This window comes from Adiantum capillus-veneris, chromosome 8, assembly GCF_014529385.1.
Source record: "Adiantum capillus-veneris isolate H3 chromosome 8, ASM1452938v2, whole genome shotgun sequence".
Lineage (NCBI taxonomy): Eukaryota > Viridiplantae > Streptophyta > Polypodiopsida > Polypodiales > Pteridaceae > Adiantum > Adiantum capillus-veneris.
The window spans coordinates 28,704,492-28,723,744 of record NC_140938.1 but is presented as its reverse complement, the minus strand read 5'-3'; the positions used below and the strand labels follow the sequence as shown (position 1 = coordinate 28,723,744).

General features: G+C 42.8%; 1 protein-coding gene and 2 pseudogenes across 14 annotated transcripts in view; 1 reads left to right on the top strand and 2 right to left on the bottom strand.

Annotated features, from left to right (window-relative positions):
- Positions 1-9,982: 9,982 nt before the first annotated feature.
- LOC147451868 (uncharacterized) lies at positions 9,983-11,164 on the bottom strand (annotated as a pseudogene).
- Positions 11,165-11,637: 473 nt separating this feature from the next.
- LOC147451867 (uncharacterized) lies at positions 11,638-17,593 on the bottom strand (annotated as a pseudogene).
- Positions 17,594-17,942: 349 nt separating this feature from the next.
- The window catches only part of LOC147451865 (paramyosin-like protein), a 64,619-nt gene continuing 63,308 nt past the window's right edge, over positions 17,943-19,253 (top strand). For 8 of the 14 annotated variants that reach the window (XM_086517744.1, XM_086517743.1, XM_086517742.1 and 5 more), the window contains exon 1: positions 17,943-18,229. In XM_086517744.1, the coding sequence (XP_086373870.1) occupies positions 18,036-18,229 (194 nt within the window). In that variant the 5' untranslated portion in view covers positions 17,943-18,035. The remainder of the gene's footprint in view (positions 18,230-19,253) is intronic. The other 6 variants (XM_086517749.1, XM_086517747.1, XM_086517745.1 and 3 more) reach the window with 3 other exon arrangements.

Here is a 19,253-nt window from a genome sequence, read left to right as displayed (position 1 = left end):
TGAAAAATGGCAGCATATTTATTGTCTTCATTGTTGTAGTAAGACTCTTCTTGTTGATGAATCTTGCATAATATGCTACCATACATGCCATGCTTTGTTGCTTTTATCTTAAAAGCATTTGACTACATCTTCTACTACTCAAATCATGGACCACTTGGTGCAGTTATGGGATGGCAACAACTCAGCCAAAGGTTCTATCATCGCGTGTGACTATGAGGTGTCACTTGAAGGAAGTGAACGACATTTCATAGTGAAGCTTGATGATGGTAGAATCTGTGAAAAGGTCTAAGCATCAAGGATACACATAACCCTAATGTGATGAACGTGTAGGGCCTTTGCGTATGCGGTTATTGTAGGATCGGCCAAGAGGAGTCTTGTCAGACATGCAAGCACCATGTCTATATGGGATTGTTGTACATCAGCTATGTAGGCATTTTGAGATATACATTAGTCATTGCAGCATGTATATACAACCAGTCTTGTTTGTGTGCGGGCAATCGTGGCCTTCTTGGTCTTGATTCTTTTCAAGGGTCTTTCCTTTTGCTACAAGAGTTTGTGTTGGGTTGTTGGGCTGTGAACCCCTTCTCAAGTTTATGCATTGCCATTGTGTGGGTTTATACAAGGTCTTGTATGACATTGAGAGCATTGCCATTGTGTGGGTTTATACAAGGCCTTGTAAGACATTGAGAGCATTGCCCCTTGTCAAGTTTATACATTGCCATTGTGTGGGTTTATACAAGGTCTTGCATAACTGAGGTTTTATTGTTGTTTCTTGGAATGCATACCTCATATGTACCTCGACTCAAGAAAAATTCCATAAACGAATACCTCACCAAAACACATAAAGCAAATGTACCAATATGTATCCAAAGTGCCAAAAAACCAAGCATGTAACCTAGCAAAGTTGCCATCAGAATCGGCTTAGAAACTCGCTCTCGCATAAGTACCAAAACTCAAGAAAAATGCATTAATTTTCCATAAACCTGGACCTTGCGATAAATGAACGTAAACAACTTGGACCCGTGGACTATTAAACAACTCGCCTTGCAAACAACTAGCCATGGACTTGCATAATTCAAGAAAAATGCAATAACTTGCCATAAACCTGGACTACCATAAAAACCTGGATTGCCATAAACCTGGACCTCGCATAAACCTGGACCTTGCCATAAACATAGTTCTCGTAATAAACGTGGACTGCCATAAACCTAAACCTTGCGATAAATGAACGTAGACAACTTGGAGATTGTGGACTCGCAAACAACTCGTCATCGTGGACTTGCATAAGTACCAAAACTCAAGAAAAATACAATAACTTGCCATAAACCTTGCAAAAAATCAAAACTTGCCATAAAACCTGGACCTCGCCATAAACTAAAACTTGCCATAAAATCTCAACATAAACATCATGGACTCATAATAAATCTGGACCTCGCCATAAATGGGAACTTGTCATAAAACCTGGACATAAACATGGATTTCAGCATAAACCTGGCCCTTGCCATAAACATGGATCTCGCAATAAATCTGGACCTTGTGATAAATGAACATAGACAACTTGGACATTGTGGACTCGCAAACAACTTGCCATCACGGATTTGTATAAGTACTAAAATTCAAGAAAAATGCAATAACTTGCCATACCTGGACCTCGCCATAAACCAAAACTTGCCATAAAATCTCAACATAAACATCATGGACCTCATAATAAACCTGAAGCTCACCATAAATCGGAACTTGCCATAAAACCTGGACATAAACATGGACCTCACCATAAACTTGGACCTTGCCATGAATGAACGTAAACAACTTGGACATAAACCAGAACTTGCCATAAAATCTGGACATAAACATGGACCTTGCAATAACCCTAGACCTTGCCATAAATCGGAACTTGTTATAAAACCTAGACATAAACATGGGCCTTGCCATAAACCCAACTGGACCTTGCCATAAATGAACGTAGACAACTTGGACATAAACCAAAACTTGCCATAAAATTTGGACATAAACCTGGACCTCGCCATTAACCAAAACTTGCCATAAAACCTGGACATAAACATGGACTTCGCCATAAACCTAAACCTTGTCATAAATGAACTTATAAAATCTCGACATAAACATGGACCTCGCAATAATCTTGGACCTTGTCATAAAACATGGACCTCTCCATAAACCATAACTTGCCATAAAACCTGGACCTCACCTTAAAACCTGGACCTTGCCATAAATGAACGTAGACAACTTGGACATCGTGGACTCGTAAACAACTCGCCATCGTGGACTCACATAAGTACCAAAACTCAAGAAAAATGCAATAAGTTGCCATAAACCTTGCAATAAACCGGAACTTGCCATAAAACTTGGACCGCACCATTGCCAAAAAATCTGGACATAAACATGGACCTTGCCATAAACCTGGACATAAACATGGACCTTGCAATAAACCTCGGCTGCCATAAACCTGGACATAAACATGGACCTCACATTAAACCTGGACTACTAGAAACCTGGACCTTATGATAATTGAACACAAACAACTTGGACCTCACCATAAATGAAAACACCACAAAAAATACACCTCTCCATAAGCATCAACACATCGTAGATCTCACAGTAAACCATGACTTGCCATAAACCTGGACACACCATTTTGTCTGCAACAAGTGGTCCAAGTTTCTAAAAAATACACTTACAATAAAGCTAACATACTATAAAACTACTCGAGTGAAAAGCAACCTGTGACACTCACAAAACTTTCTTAAAGTAGTCATCATCATCATTCACACTTCAATCCTATAATGCCAAAAGTCAAGTAACTACATAACAAATGTGTATGGAAGAAACTACATAAGAGGCAGCAGCCTCACGCATACCACCACAACAAAATTGGCACTTGACTTGCCATAAATCTAGATACACCACAAACCCTAAACCTCGCCATAATAAACACGCCACACTATTATTCACCACTTGGACCTTGCAATAAGCTTGGACTAGCGATAACCTAAACACACCGTAGATCTCACAATAAACGATGACTCAAGTGGCATACCATAAATACTCAAGCAAAACTTGGGGTAATATCAAATTGTAATGTCCAATTTCATAATACCATTTACATAGATTGACTAGTCAAAATTTTGAATAGATGATAGAACAAAATTTTGACAAAGAGTAGTCAACTTCAAGACATTATCCATGGAGATTTTGCCTTAGAATTAACTTGTCTATACCAAGGCAAGGCTATACCAATGTACTTTTCGACAAGCATTTCCAACAAAACAAGAAACAAAACAGTAAACTTAGTTTTCTACCACAACCTCAAGACACCGTCCATGGAGACTTTTCCTCAACATCAATATGTCATCATGGTCAAACCATTTCTTCTTTACCTGCAACACATAGGCAGTCACATGTAAGCACTGCAACAAGTAAGCAATGAGAAGAGACATGGACCAACTAGACAAGCACATGGGAGTTATGGCACCATACCTATCCCTTACTCTTCTCTCGAAGGCAAGAGGATATTATATATCGATGGCATCCATGACATAGAAACCATAGTCAATCTCATTTGGCTGACGCGAGCCCTACATCAAATCCATGACATGATCAGGGAGATCCATGTTTTTAAGTAGCTGTTACCATATACATGTGGTAGTGATGTGTGTGAACACACTAGGACCGCTAGGGAATTTTTTCCCTCTTTAGGAGGTTTTTTCCCCCGTGCATTGTATATACTCCCATCACTCTAGCGCTATCAATCTTTCCATTGCACACTAAGTAACACACTCTCTATTGTGTGCCTTGAGCTTCCTTCGTCTTCTCCAAGCTGTGTGTGTTTCTCTGCAACCCTAATTCCAACAATTGGTATCAGAGCAGGTCACGCCCTCCCGGGCTTAGTCGCCAGCTGCTCCAGCACACGCCTGCTCACTTTCTCCGATTTCAGTGAGCTTTGGCAAGCGTTCGCAGGTCGACAAAAATTTTCGGTAAGCTTGAAGAGCTTGGTCTGCTCAGAATTTTGATTTGGGCTCATTTCGGCCTCCGTTTCCATCATTTTGTACTGCACATGCTATTTCGTCATTTTGTGTAGAATTTCTGTCAGTGTCGTTTTCTGCATAACAGGTGCCTTATAGTCTTCTACGGTTTGTGCTATATAGCACAGGTTGTTCCCGCTCCATTTCTCCTATTTTCGGGCAGTTTTCACATCAGGTGCAACATTTACCATGGCTGACAACAACAACACAGATGTGTTCAAGATGTTTGCTGCTGAGGACAGGTTGGATGGGGACAACTACCCTATGTGGGCTTATATGATGCAACATGTTCTTGTGTCAAAGGGTGTCTGGAACATTGTGCAAGGCATTGATGTACGTCCTGGTTTTGAGGATGTAGGCGATGTTGAGGATGTTGCAGGTCTTGCTGCAAGGATTGCAAATGTTAGAGTTGTTTTGCCTACGGCAGAACAAGCTCATTGGGATGTTAAGGATGCGCAGGCTCATGCATTGATTGCGTTGTCTGTGAAGCGCACCATTGTTCCTCACATCCATTCAGCAAAATCTGCAAAACAGGCTTGGGATATTTTAGCAAGTCTTTATGCAAGCCGCAATGAGGCTAAAATTGCTTTGCTACGTAAAGAGCTGGAGTCGAAGATTATGCATCAGAAAGATGATATGGACACTTTCCTTGCCAGTGTCAAGGATATCAATGAGCAGCTTATTTCTGCAGGTGAAGTCATTTCAGACAGTCCCCTTGTGCAGACTATTCTTGATGCCTTACCAGATTCCTACCAGACTTTTGCTAGTACTTGGAGACTTATGACCCAAGAAAATCCTGAAGTTGTCAAGTTTGATGCATTATGCACATTGCTATTGCAAGAGTCACTTTCCAGAAAAAACAGGACTAGGCAACGTGCAGTTGAATAGGCTTTTATTGCTTCTCAAAGAAAGGGTGGTAACAGTAATGCAACCACTTCTTATGGTTCTGCTACGAGTGGCAAAAATTCTGTTCCTAATGCTTCTTCTGGCAGCACTTCGTCTGGCAATTCTGGTGATAAGGGCAAAAAGAAGATGCGTTGCCATTATTGTAAAGCCAATGATCACTTGATCAAGTCGTGTCCTAAGTTGAATGCCAAAGAGGCTAAGAAGAAAGAAAGTGGTTCCACTACAAATGCTAGTTCCACTACAAATGCAACCATTGTTGAGTCTTCTGTGAAAGAAGACTGTGTTGCTGATGTTGATGCAGAATGGGCTTTTAGCGCAGAGTGCACTTACAATCCTGCTGTCCATGATGCATGCTTGTCAATTGCTGCAGATTCACATGTGTGGTATTTTGATAGTGGTGCTACAAAGCACATTACCTCACATCGTGAATTGTTTACCTCTCTCGAGTCTGTCCCTCTTGGGAATTCAGTCACTTGTGCCAACAATGCCTCCTATTTAGTTCAGGGAGTTGGAAAGATTGTGCTCACTGATGCTAATGGCAGTTCCTTCACACTTGTTGATGCACTTTATGTACCTGGGATCAAGAAGAATCTCTTGTCTGTATCCGCACTTGCTAGACTTGGACTTGTAGTCAAATTTGTGGATGACAGATGTACAGTTCATGATCTCAGTTTTGGTGATGAAATTGTTGCATCTGGGCTTTTGTGCTGTGGGTTGTATAAGCTCACTTTGTATGACAAGTGTGGACAAAATTTTGCAAATGTTGTTGCAAATTCAAGGGCTATTTCAGATGCAAAACTTTGGCATGCACGTTTTGGTCATCTGAATTTTGCCAGTTTGCTGCGTTTGCAGAAATCTGATATGGTTGCTTCTTTGCCGCCTCTTGAAGCACCTGTCAAACATGTTTGTGAAGGCTGTATTTTGGGTAAGATGTAGCATTCTAAGTTTCCAAAGGATGGTTCAGTTCGGGCCACATGCATGTTGCAGCTTGTGCATAGTGATGTTTGTGGGCCCATGCAAACTCCGTCCTTGGGCAATTACCTGTACTTCGTGACTTTCATTGATGATTACTCCAGGCATGCATGGGTATTTCCGCTTAAAGCGAAGTCCGAAGTTTTTATGTGCTTCAAACAATTTCTGGCTATGGCTGAAAATGTCTCGAAATGTACTATGGGCACCCTCCGTTCTGATCGAGGGGGGGAGTATATGTCTCATGAATTTAATGCATTTCTGGCTAGTCGTGGGATAAAACACCAATGTACAGTGCCTTATACACCTCAGCAAAATGGTGTTGCTAAGAGGAAAAACAGGTCACTGACGGAAAATGGCACAATGTATGGTCAAAAGTCAAGCTTTGCCGCATTCTTTTTGGCTTGAGGCCATTATGTGTGCCACTTATGTACTTAACAAGTGTCCTACGAAAGCTTTGCAATCTATTACTCCATATGAAGCATGGCATGATAGAAAACCTTCTATCGAGCACATGCGTGTTTTTGGCTGTTTGGCATATTCTTTGGTGCCACAAGTGCAGCGCAGAAAATTGGATGATAAGGCTGTCAAATGTATTTTTGTTGGTTATAGTGCTGAAAGCAAAGGTTACAGGTTGTATCATCTGCAAACAAAACGTATTCTAGTTTCTCGGGATGTAGTGTTTGTGGAAGATTCTGTTCAGCCCTTGCTGTCATGTACTAGAAACAGTAATGTAAGCTCACAGGACATTTATGACACTTTATTGCCTCTTTTCAGTGGTGGAAATACGAATGTAAGTTCCAATGAGGCAAATGTACAGCCTATGGCGGTTTCTGAAAATGTTTTAGATCAGCCTATTACTGATGCAGATGTACATGATTTACTTGATGAGGAAAGGGCTGAAAATGAGCAGGCTAGAGGTATGCCAAAATGGCTGGTGCACACTTTGTGTGATAGTAAATTGGTTGCACCTTTGTCTAGTCGTACTCGTTCAGGCTCTCGCCATGCATCTTATGCATCAGATTGTTATGCTTTGGCTGTGTCTAGTTTACATGATGTTGAGGAGCCTCTATCTTTTGTGAAGCACAGAATTCAGAAAATTGGATGGCTGCCATGCAATCAGAATATGATGCACTTATAGAGAATGACACATGGACTTTATGTGATTTGCCTCCTGGCAAAAAGGCCATTGGTACGAAGTGGGTTTACAAGTTGAAACGCAAGCCGGATGGTGAGATCGATCGCCATAAGGCTCGACTTGTTGCAAAGGGTTATGCACAGCAAAAAGGCATAGATTATGAAGAGACTTTTGCTCCCACCCCTCGTATGACTGCTGTGTGTTTTCTATGTGCATTGGCAGCTCATTTTGGTTGGGATGTACATCAATCAGACATTGTTACTGCTTTCTTGAATGGTGACATATTTGAGGAAGTTTATGTAACGCAGCCTCGCGGTTTTGTCATAAAAGGACAAGAGGACAAAGTGTGCAAATGTAACAAGGCTTTGTATGGGTTGAGGCAATCTCCTCGTGCTTGGTATGAGAAAGCTGACACTCATTTGGTCAAACAAGGCTTTCGTAACAGTCCAACAGAAAGCACATTGTATGTAAAGCGTAAGGGTGATGTACTTCTCATTGTGGTTCTTTATGTTGATGATTTGCTGATCGCTGGACCAAATGAGAGACATATTGCTGAATTTAAGGCTGATTTGAATGCTACTTTCAAGATGAAAGATTTGGGGCTATTGCATCATTATTTCGGTATACAGTTTAAGCAGTGTGATGGTGGTATTGCCTTGTGTCAGAAAAGTTACATAGAGACATTGCTATGTAAGTTTGGACTTGAGGATTGCAAACCTATTGCCACTCCCATGGAAACAGGTTTGAAGTTGAGTCTACATGATGCTGGGGATCCTGCTGATGTCACTCTTTACCAAACTATTGTTGGCTGCCTCATTTATGTATGCAACACGAGGCCGGATATTCAGTTTGCAGTCTCACAGGTCAGCAGATTTATGCATAGCCCAGGGTCTAAGCATTGGCAGGTTGTCAAGAGGATTTTCCGCTACCTTCGTGGCACTTTGCATCTTGGCTTGTTTTATCCCAAGGGGGGATCATTGCCGCCAGACTTACATGCTTTTTCGGACTCAGATTGGGCTGGTTGTTTTGACACGCGAGTGTCCACAAGTGGTTTTTGTTTCATGCTTGGCAGTTCATGTATATAATGGTTGAGCAAGAAGCAACCTACTGTGGCCACTTCGAGTTGTGAGGCTGAGTACAGGGCAGTCTTCACAGCTACGGTTGAGTGTGTATGGCTCAGACGCCTTATGGCTGATTTGGGTGTTGGACAGGACACTGCCAACACTATCTACACTGACAGTCAGAGCGCATTGGCAATTGCGAGGAACCCAGTTTTTCATGCTCACACAAAGCACATTGAGGTGCATTACCACTATGTCAGGGAGAGGCTCTCAGCAGGAGAGATCAGCTTGGCTTATGTGCCAACACAGGACAACCTTGCAGATCTTTTCACAAAGGCATTGTCTCGTGAGAAGCTTGAAGCTTTCCGCAAAGCTTTGGGCTTACTTCCCTTTGTGGATTGATCCTGTCCTCAGGCACTTCCCTTTACTCATGTGCCAACTCTCGTTCACCGCATCACTCCAGGGGGGATTTGTTACCATATACATGTGGTAGTGATGTGTGTGAACACACTAGGACCGCCGGGGCATTTTTTCCCTCTTTAGGAGGTTTTTTCCCCCGTGCATTGTATATACGCCCATCACTCTAGGGCTATCAATCTTTCCATTGCACACTAAGTAACACACTCTCTATTGTGTGCCTTGAGCTTCCTTCGTCTTCTCCAAGCTGTGTGTGTTTCTCTGCAACCCTAATTCCAGCAGTAGCCACAAGAGCACACATAAACCATACTTGTAGCACTATAATCTCAAACTCACTACATGGCTCGAGCAATGCACGTTTCACTGCAAGATTGTTTGCTCCATGGCCCAACGCCTTACATGAATCATCTGTAAGAGTGCAAGACATAAGCTGACATGCAAAATACAAATACACAATTACGCTAGTATCTGTTCAAGAAAGGTATAACATCCATCGAAGCACTACAATCGAGTGAATCATTAAAGAGCAGTTAGTGCTTTCTTCCACCTAGAACCGTTATCGTCATATGTGTGGAAAGGTACATCACACATAAAGTCCAATGCTTTCTGCAGCAAAGACAAGAAGGAAAATTTTAGAGCATTGCTCACGTTAGGTAAATGTAACATATGTTAAGTATGGAGCCTGATTTACCCTTGTAATTTTCTGTGGTAAAAGCGCACATTTGTAAGGCCCCCATTATGAGGAGAAGCCATCGTGCGTGAAGGAAAATCACTCGCTGAAAACCAAAATTTTCATGGCCAAAAATCAGGGGCAACTTTAGGGGCCTCGGGGGCGGAAGCCCCCGAGACTTATTTTTTCCCTCGCCGGAATATTATGGTCGGACGGCGGCCGGAAAGTGGTCGAAAAACGACCGGTCGGTTGGCCGGTGGTGGCCGGTGGTCGGAAGTCAATGGCCGGTGGCCGGTGGCCGAATTCAAAAGGGGACTTGTCTTCTCAAGCGCGGTCACACATGGGCGGATTGAAGGGTCCGATTTGGACTTATTCACACAAGGGCGGCTACACATGGCTGCCTCTCATAAGAGAGGGCAGCCCTTTTGGCCTATAAAAGGAGGCCATTTCTACACACATTTCATAGTGTGAAGTTGATGCAACAAGGTGAGTGTGAGGTGGTGAGAGTGAAGCAAGGCGGGAGCTCCATTAAGGGTATAATCCCTTTGTAAACTGCTTCTTGTTTTGAAGTACTAAAGCCATTGAGTGGCTGCTTTCCCGTGGACGTAGCCCACAATGGGTGAACCACATATATCGTGTGTACTCTCTCTCTCTCTCTCTCTCTCTACTCTATAATCTTTTGTGTGTGAAATCTGTCTCTCTCCATTAAGTAATCTACTCAATTATCTATATAGCTACGTCTTATTTCCTAACAACATATGTGTATTTGTTTAGCATGACCTCATAACAATCGGAAAATGGTTAGCACACAATGGCTTATATCCTTCTCCCCAAAGAAGTTTTGCATAACATGTATGCCATCTTGCTTGCCTAGACTTGCTTCTGCCTCTGAAACCCACATGGACTTGACAAACATAACTCGATTTAGCACATTCGGTGCTATAGTGTGCTCCATCCACATATTAAGACACACAAGTTATGCTTCTAGATCCTTGTACTTATATATATAAACACAACAAAGGATCGACATCAAAAGATTGAATTGTAAATAAATTCATTTTCTTTGTTGAGGCTTCACTATGTAGTTTGAACCGCAACACCTCATCATCCACGTCCACGTGTATGCCAAATTGAAAGGAGATGAATCTGATGGGTATATGCGAAGAGAATCTAGTTCAAATAGGTCACAACCAGCAATGTAATGATTGTCATGCACAAGAAAGCCAAAAAATCTAAAGATGTCTCTAAATCATACCTATAAAGTGCTCGATTGCTCCGTGTCGGAGACAAAGGGAAGATTTCGTTCCCCTTCTCTTCCAGGCGCAAGTGTCCATATGAGACATAGAACTCAAGGGCCATATAGGAGCAGTTATTAGGTGATCCTACATCAATAGGCTCGTTGGAAGTCTTGCCTCCCCGACTTGGTAGTTTCTTCTTGGATGGAGAAGTAAGTACATAATCCTAAAAGGTAAAGTGCATCTCATTATTTAAATGACATAAACAAGACATCCTTGTGAACATGTAAGTCATGAACCTCCTCTCACAAGAGACATAAACGTAAAAGCACCTCCCACACACCTCATCAAGATTGAGGTTGCCTAAAGACTCAGAAAGATCTCCTCTTGTATCAATAGCAACGTTTTTATCATGGTCCTCACCCTTTGGAGAAAACTGTTGGAGCAAACTAGAAGGGATCCTCAATATCAATGTCATCCAAGGCAGTCTCAAGCCATGGAGGGACATCATGAACTCTCTTTTGTTTACGCACATGTATACCATTAAGGGAATAAGTGATTACGCATGCATGCTTAGTGTGATGAAGCAAAGAAGCAACAAAGTAGGACCATGTGGACAAATTATTCAGAAGATGCTGCAAGATATCTCTAAACTTGTCAATACAAGAAACTATCTCCGTATCAATTGTGTCCATATCTTGCTCAAAGCTATGCATGTCAGCACCCATTTCTACGTCATCACAACCACTCCCTACCTCCACAACCCGAGGACATTCTTGCATTCCATTGTTTGTAGGAAGTTTAACCATTGTATGCAAACAATCCACAATAGGCAAAATTGCATGCAACATCAAAAAATGGCTTTGTAGTATTAGGCGCGGCACACTCCATATAGATGCTTGCATTGGGAGGACCAATCTGGGCAATCACAATAGGAGGACTGTAAACTCACGTGATACCAAGTGCTCGAAGACATGCTCTGAATCTTGAATAGAAATGTAGATTCGTTCACCACCTGAAGAGTAGATGGATTAGACTCATATCATTGAAATAACTTCTCCCCACCAGCTAGTGCTTTGGTCGCACTCTTGCTTGAGCCATACACACCAAAACGTTCAGAGTCCACTATTAACATACACACAATGAACTTGTTCAGGGAAAGTAGCTGATATGAGAAAAATGCAAGGAGAATGATCAATGCTCACATAGCTCTTGCTTCTGCTTGAAGAACTCCCCCATCTAGGTTCCGCTCCTTGCATCATCGACAAGTGCATGCAATAGGTCAAGCACCAACCTGTTTATCCTTGCATCCAACAAAGAGTACTTGATATAGTACCATTATCTATCCACCAGATTTGTAGTGTCCACATTGCCATGGGGAAATAAGCGCCGAACGCTCACGCCATATACATGACTTTGAGCACCATCCGTTGGATACATAACGCTAAATATTTTCATGCTCGGAGTAGTCCAATAAGAGTTTGTGAAAGCGAGCTTGGAAATCATCCTCACACTTTGAATGCATAAGGTTCCACATTGTAGAATATACTTGATCTCGCAAGTCTTTGGGCACTTGGAGCAAAATATTCTCTACCCAAGCCTTCTTGGCATGAAACCAACAAAGCAGTGGCATGCAACTTGCACTTGATGCCCTCCATTGTCTTGAGCCCAACAAGCATCATCATCCCTAATGGCTCTCAAGATAGCATTCAGCTCTTGAGGGAACTTATCTATTAGAATTGCATTCGGCCGAATACTACCCATCCTTGAGATATTATGCGGATGGTCAATTGAAGGGCAATGCTCTCTTGACATGTCCCAGGGTCACATGTGCACATCATCAACCACACAAGCAATCCGATTCCAGCTTGATTAGGCAAAACGACTGCATATAATGGCGACCCATACACATTTGTCTTGAATGTGTTGTCCACAACCCATGCATTATGTCGTGTTAAGCGAATACACATCTCGAATATCCAACTATCTTGAATGATGATAACAAATAAATTATGGATGTCTTGCAATACATTTTGATTGTATGGTTGGACATATGAAACCTTTCAAAAGCAGCAAGCTCTACATAAGGATGCAAGGACAACATATAAAAATGAAAATGAAACTATGGTTGTAAAAGAGGCTACCTTCCCATCAGCTTGTAGCTTCAAAGCCTCCATATACATCCCCGACCAATCATTTTTATATGCTCGACCTAAAAAGAAATATCTTTGGTCAAGAAAATGATAGGTTGAGAGCATAAGCAATGAAAAGTACTACCTTGAAGTCACAAGCTATATGCAAGTTGTTGGACCTCCTTTGGATTCATGAAGAATCGGAAAGTCACACAATCTAATGGAGGCACTTGTTGCATGTGGAAGTTTTGTTTTGAGATATACATTTTGGCAACGTGGGGAGATGTACCACATCAAAGTAATCTTCCATGTAACAGTGAAGCACTCGTGGATGGACCGGTAGATAGTATAAGTCAAGCCGAGAGCCACAAGCCGAGAGCCAAGAACATGGGCGTGATGCATAGCATGGAGAACAATAGTGAATTCATTGACTTCTTCTTTGAATTGCACTCATGCCTTGAAAGGACAACCACATTTCTTTGATTTTCTCTCTCTTGCGCTTGTCTTCTCCACAATGCCTTCTTGAACCGCCACGATGACAGACACAGATGTCCTTACTTGGACTGATCTTAGATTGACAAGCCTCGCCTTATGCTTAAGCGCAATACTCTCTAGCGCATCATTCACATGGGATTTATTTGTTAAAATTTTCTCACTTGGGTTATTCTCATCAGCATTCAAGTTTCCTTCAACCTTATTTAATATAAGCAATTGGGGAAGTAGTGTTAGATCCTTGATGCACACTTTGCAAGATCTAATTACGTCTCTAATAAAGGAAATAGGTATGCCATGCTTTCTAACATCTCTACACCATTCCAATTTGATAGTATCAATAGTTTTCGACATGCTAGGTGAGCCCCTTGCCGATTAATGTGACATTCTTATGTGATAGCTGCCCACTTCTCAATTAGTGCAATTGCTAGGGGAGGCATCTTCAAGAAGAGCTTAGTCAATCCCTCACGTTTGGGTCCTCGAATATGTAGATTGTCCTTCATCATGTTCCATCTCTTTATGTCATGGACACCTATGTCTCAAAGTGTAGTCAAACTTGGGTTGCAAATCCCCTTCATATCTTGAAGCATTAGGTCGTAGCTTGCTCGAGAAAAACTAAAGAAGTGGTGAGAAAGATGCAACGATGGATCATGAGATTGGATCCTAGGTTTGACCATGTGGATTGAGTCCCCACTTGGTTGCTTTTGAGGGAATTGGGCTCCAGCTTTTGGATGGCCGGCACTGCTTGAGTTCCCTTCAGTTAGCCAACCATTATTAAAACCCAAAGAATCCTCGAAATCTGGGCTTGAATCTGATTCAAATTCGTTGCTTGCCTCTATACCCTCATTCAAATCAAGTATACGCCCATCCATTTCACCCTTCATGGCTTCTTCTCCTGCTAGGTTACATTGAAATCGATGATGTAATTGTCTTTGATCCTCTCTTTGCCTTGCATTACCTCCTCTTCCACCCAACCTACATTCAGGTCCCTCTTTCTTGCCAGTTAACCTCCAAGAACACCCATAAATTTGAAATCTTGCAATCGTCCGAGTTTGAATTCTCCTACATACATGTATATTGATTTCCCACGTGCCAACGTGGATGCCTTTTTTGTTCAAGTTTCCCTTTTGATTATGCCAGGTGGGTATACTGTCCGGGTTTAGTTTTTGCTGAGGTGGACTGTCAGGCGGGCATGCTGTCCGGGTTTAACATTTGCTGAGGTGGATGCCCAGATTTTTCTGATACCGTGCGCCACTTCCCCCCCTTGATCCCTTTGCCACCCCTCATTAAAAACTGGGTGTTACTTAATGTCGAGGCCTCACTAAGGGATGGTGTAGAGTCTAGACTCTATTGCAGCCATCAGGACCAATGTTCGGGAAAAATCATTTTTTCCAAACATACGAAATTCCTTTCCTTGAATTTGCCAAGAAGAATTTCAGAAAATTAGGCTACTTTTTCAAGTTTTTACACTATTTTTCTCTATTTTGCGACGGAATTTCTCCTTTTCCCCTTGCCCTCAACCGGAAATTGAAAACGACACGATATTAAGCTGAGACACATTTGCTCTAGACTTCAGGACTCCTCCGCTCGAAAAGGAAGGCGGCTACAATAAAGCCAAAAAATATGGAGTGCGTGAGCACTTTTTGAACTTCAAAATGAACAAATGGCGCTCTTCTTCGAAGTGTGGTAAATCATTTTCCTTCTCTCTCTCTCTCTCTCTCTCTCTCTCACACACACACACACACACACACACACACACACTTTTTTTGTAAATCTGCTTTGATTAAATTACAAGTGGGAAACCTCAAAGCGAGGAAAACCCACGAAAAGAAAGGGATACAAAACACGGAGCACTATGAGGCTCCGAAGGCTAGAAACAGTCAAAATAAATCCTGTAGGTATCAAGAGCGATGTCTCCAACGTCATAGGCAAAATGCAGTGCTTGACCAAGAGATAATTTGAAATAGGGAAAGGGGTCAACAAGAGTGCCCTGGAACATTAAGGAGTTCCTATGGTGCCAGATGGCCCACATACTCCAAAATCTGACCCAGGTGAAGAACACTGCAAACTGAGATTGTTGTGACCAAAGCACCCCAAAAAGCCGAAATCGTTTGTGAAAAGAGCCGGAAGGAAAAAACGCAGCCGAAGAGCAGTTGACACTTTCCGAATGAAGGCTCTGGAGTGATGACAACACCACAATAAGTGTGGCACGGTCTCGTCAGCTTCAAGGCATCTGGGGCAGCGGGAAGGCTCAATATGCCGAGCATGCAACACACTGCCAACAGGTAGAGATCCCTCCAAGCACCGCCACAAAAAAACACGTTCCTTCAAAGGCAGATGACTCTGCCAAATACGAGACAATGTGTGTTGCCACCACAAGGATGACTCGGAAAGCAACCACAACTGATTACCACGATGCACAATCCATACATCAGACTGAAGGATGGCATAGACACTGGCAGCTGAGATGCACTCCAATCTAGTAGTAGCTAGATTCCAATCAGAGACGCAAGAGTCTTCATCCAGAGGAGGAATGGGCGAGTGAGTAGCAAGCATGTTTTGAATCTCCCGCCAGATAGGAGAATAGTGAAGACCCAACCGAAAGCGGGAGACGTCATCAGCGAAAGAAAGAACATAACCCGAGTCATCAACCACTTGATGCACTTGATAGATTCCTTTTTGGGAAAGAAAATACGCTTGGCGAGGAGGACCGTTGAACCAAAGTCGAAGCAAAAACCCTTCTCCAATGCAGACTCCCCAAGCGAAGAGAGTTACCCCCAGAGGATTGTCAACCATCCCAAGCCAAATGCGAAGTGACAACCTTCCAATCAACAATTAGAGAAGAAGTAAAGGGACATCCAGGAATGTGTCCTTCAAGGTTCCCAGAAACAACATCCCAATAAGTCAGTTTCCAATGACCAAAAGAAGGGGTGACCATGTGCGCACATAAATGTGTGACCATAAGAGCCTAGGGTTGCTGTTGCTCCACCAAAACTGGCAACAACATAGCTTTCCGAGCCAAAAGATGACGTCTCAATTCCAAAATATTCAACCCTCCAAGCCGCTTGGGAGAACACAGCTTGTCCATAGATAGAAGCCGAAGGCCCCTCTTGGTAGACGAGGTCCGCCAAAAATGTTCTAAAATATTGGACATGAGAGACTGCGAGCGCAACCGAGGCCAGGATAACAAAGGCAAGTAAAAATGCACATAAGCCACAAGGATGCATTGGACAATCCTGACGCACATGAAGTGGCCACGTGGACAATTTCCAATAATTCAACTTGGAATGTAGACATTGGAGCACCCAATCCATTTTCTTCATAGCTGATACATTCCAACCCAGCGGATAACCCAAATGGTGAACCAGAACATGGGGAGGAACAATCTCCCCAGGCCACAATATCTTATGCCAGTTGCACTCTTTCATAGGCAATAGCTTGGATTTGCAAAAGTTAACTTTGAGACCTACTGCCAATCCAAAGAAGTGAAGAGTATGCATAATCTGTTGTACATCATCATAGTTATTACGAGGCATGAACAAAGAGTCATCCGCATAAGCCAGCAAACTGTCGACCAGAAGGTAAAGTCAGGCCATGTGGCCTACCAGTTGAGGTCAAGAAATCCAAATACATAAACAAGGGATGAGTAGCGATCGCATAAAGCAAAGCACTCAGAGGGCAACCCTGCCTTATCGACCGTCCCAAAGGCCAAGATTCTGTGAGAGAACCATCCAGCAAGCCTGTAGAAGTACTGTATGCATACAAGAAAAGCACGACACGGGATAGCCTAGGCCCACAACCCAAATGTCGCATGGTATTCGCAATGTGATCCCAAAGAACAATATCAAATGCCTTTTCAATGTCCACCTGCATGACTAATAAATCCTATCGAGTATATTTTGCATATTCCATACCAATAATGACATTCGTGAGGTTATTACTAATTTGATGTCGCAGAATGAAGCCGTATTGAGATTGATGCAAGCCTTCATGCAGAAAGCATTTGAGTCAGTTAGCAAGCATATTTGCCATTAATTTATATACCATAGGCATAAGTGTAATAGGCCGCCAATGTGAAAATTCTTCAAACAATGCATGCTTAGGAATCAGCTTGAGCAAACCTTCTTTCCAAGAGGGAGGGTAATTCCTGTTGTTCCCAAGTTGTATTCATCATGAACAATCGAGGCAACTTCAAATAATCCCAGAAAGATAAGAACTCCACAGAGACACCATCCCTACCAGGAGCTCTCCATCAACCCAAATCAAGCAAGCTGGCATACAATTCCGACTCAGTGAAAACAGCTTCTAAATCTTGAGCCTGCCACATCGAGAGAATGAAAGTAACATGCGATAGAAACATGTGACCTCAAAAAGGGGCCTCAAAAATCTTGCTATAATGAGGCCCTTGTCACACTGGGGCACCCGCCCACTTTCCCTTTGGATGGCGGGCGGCCTCACAGTGTCACACTGGGCCTTAGGTAAAGTAACGGCGTTTTCTATCAGCAAATGGCCTGTGGCCAGATGGTAGTCCATCCGCGTTTGCAACTGGCTGTCAAAGCTCGAGCCCCGTGAGCTGCGTTCGCGCCTTCAGTTTTGGAAGGTGGCCGCGCAAGAAAAAACATGGCCATGCTGGTAAGGCCAGCACTCTGACAAGGTGAAGCGACCACCTTTTGCTTTTCACGTAGCCAATGAGGAATCGCCATCTCAAATGGGTTGCATTTTGCCTGTCCCTTTGCTTTTCGCGTAGCCAATGAGGAATCGTCATCTCAGATGGGCTGCATTTTGCCTGTCCCAGTGTGACACGAGCCTGAGAGTGTAGGGCTAGTGGTAGCTCTCCGGAAGTGGAGGTCCACTCCCTTGACGGTAATTTAACTCTCCTCTCTCTCTCTCTCTCTCTCTCTCTCACACACACACACACACACGCATGCACGCAGAGTTCATTTTCGGAAGTTCATAGAATTGTTTTATCGGGGTGATGGCGGGGCGCGAGAAGGTGTTTGAAAGAATTGTCGATCTGTTGGTTGCAGCCGGCTACGCCCGTGCTCAAGTTTGCTCTCTACCCCCTTTTGACAAGCTCACTGGAGGTCTTGCCTGGTGCATCACCGCTTGCGATGTTGATGTCGACATTGACTTATTTTATGATGACAATGCCACTTTTGAACATAAACTGTGAGCATCCTTCTTCCTCTTCCTAAATTATGTAGACACAGATGAATTATGGATTACATGTGTGTATGTACATGCTGTTACATGCATGTGTTCACCTAATTTGTGTTCACACTAGTGATTTGGCGGGAGGAGGAGTAAACACAAGGGCAACTTATACACACTTGTGATGGGGGGGACTAAACTCAAGGGCAGCTTATGTACCTATAAATGCATGCAATGCCTTGTCTTCATGCCATGCCAAACAGTAGAAATGTCATAATATGACTAATCTTACACGTAATAGTACATCCCTTAAATTTTTCTAAGAGGAAATTGAGGGTGGAAGAGCAGAAATGCTCTTTGCTGCACTTGCTTGTGTAAAAAGTGAGTGTGCTCACATGCATCAGCACATGCCGACAATTACAAAGATTAGATTGATGTTTGCTTTTAAGTCCTTGTTTCTATGTATCATGTCACAATTGGTGGAAGACATTAGCTTGAGTACAAAATCTGTTATGCAGCCTATCAAGTGCAAGGCCAATGGAAATGTTGATGTGTTTAGCTTCTTCTTGTGTGATATGCCACACTTTGCACTGCCTTCGTTTTGTGAGCAGAAACCTACTACAACTGACGCTTGACACATTTTCATTCCAAGCATTGGGTTAAGTCTTGGTTGTGGACAGACCGGGGGTTCAATGGTGACCTATATGTCAGAATAAAATAGCAAAGATACGAAGGCTGAAAAAGTAGGGGATTTGAAGGTTGAATGTGGTTGAACATTGAACCTCTTGTAAAGACGCTTCTCATGGTTACAAGATCCATTGCTTATGCCCATGTTGAATTTTGAAGATATTATTTTTCCCTTTTATGAGTGGAGGTGTGAAGCTTAAAGGAACGCCCTATGTGTAAAGGAGTTCATTATGGAGTGGCAAAGTTCCACTCTGACTCTTGAGAAGCATTGGCCTCTAATTTAGGTGCCCTTTTTGGTGGTTGCCGAAGTGTTCGAGCATTTCAATTTTGATGTGGAGGAACCACGGCGAGGAGT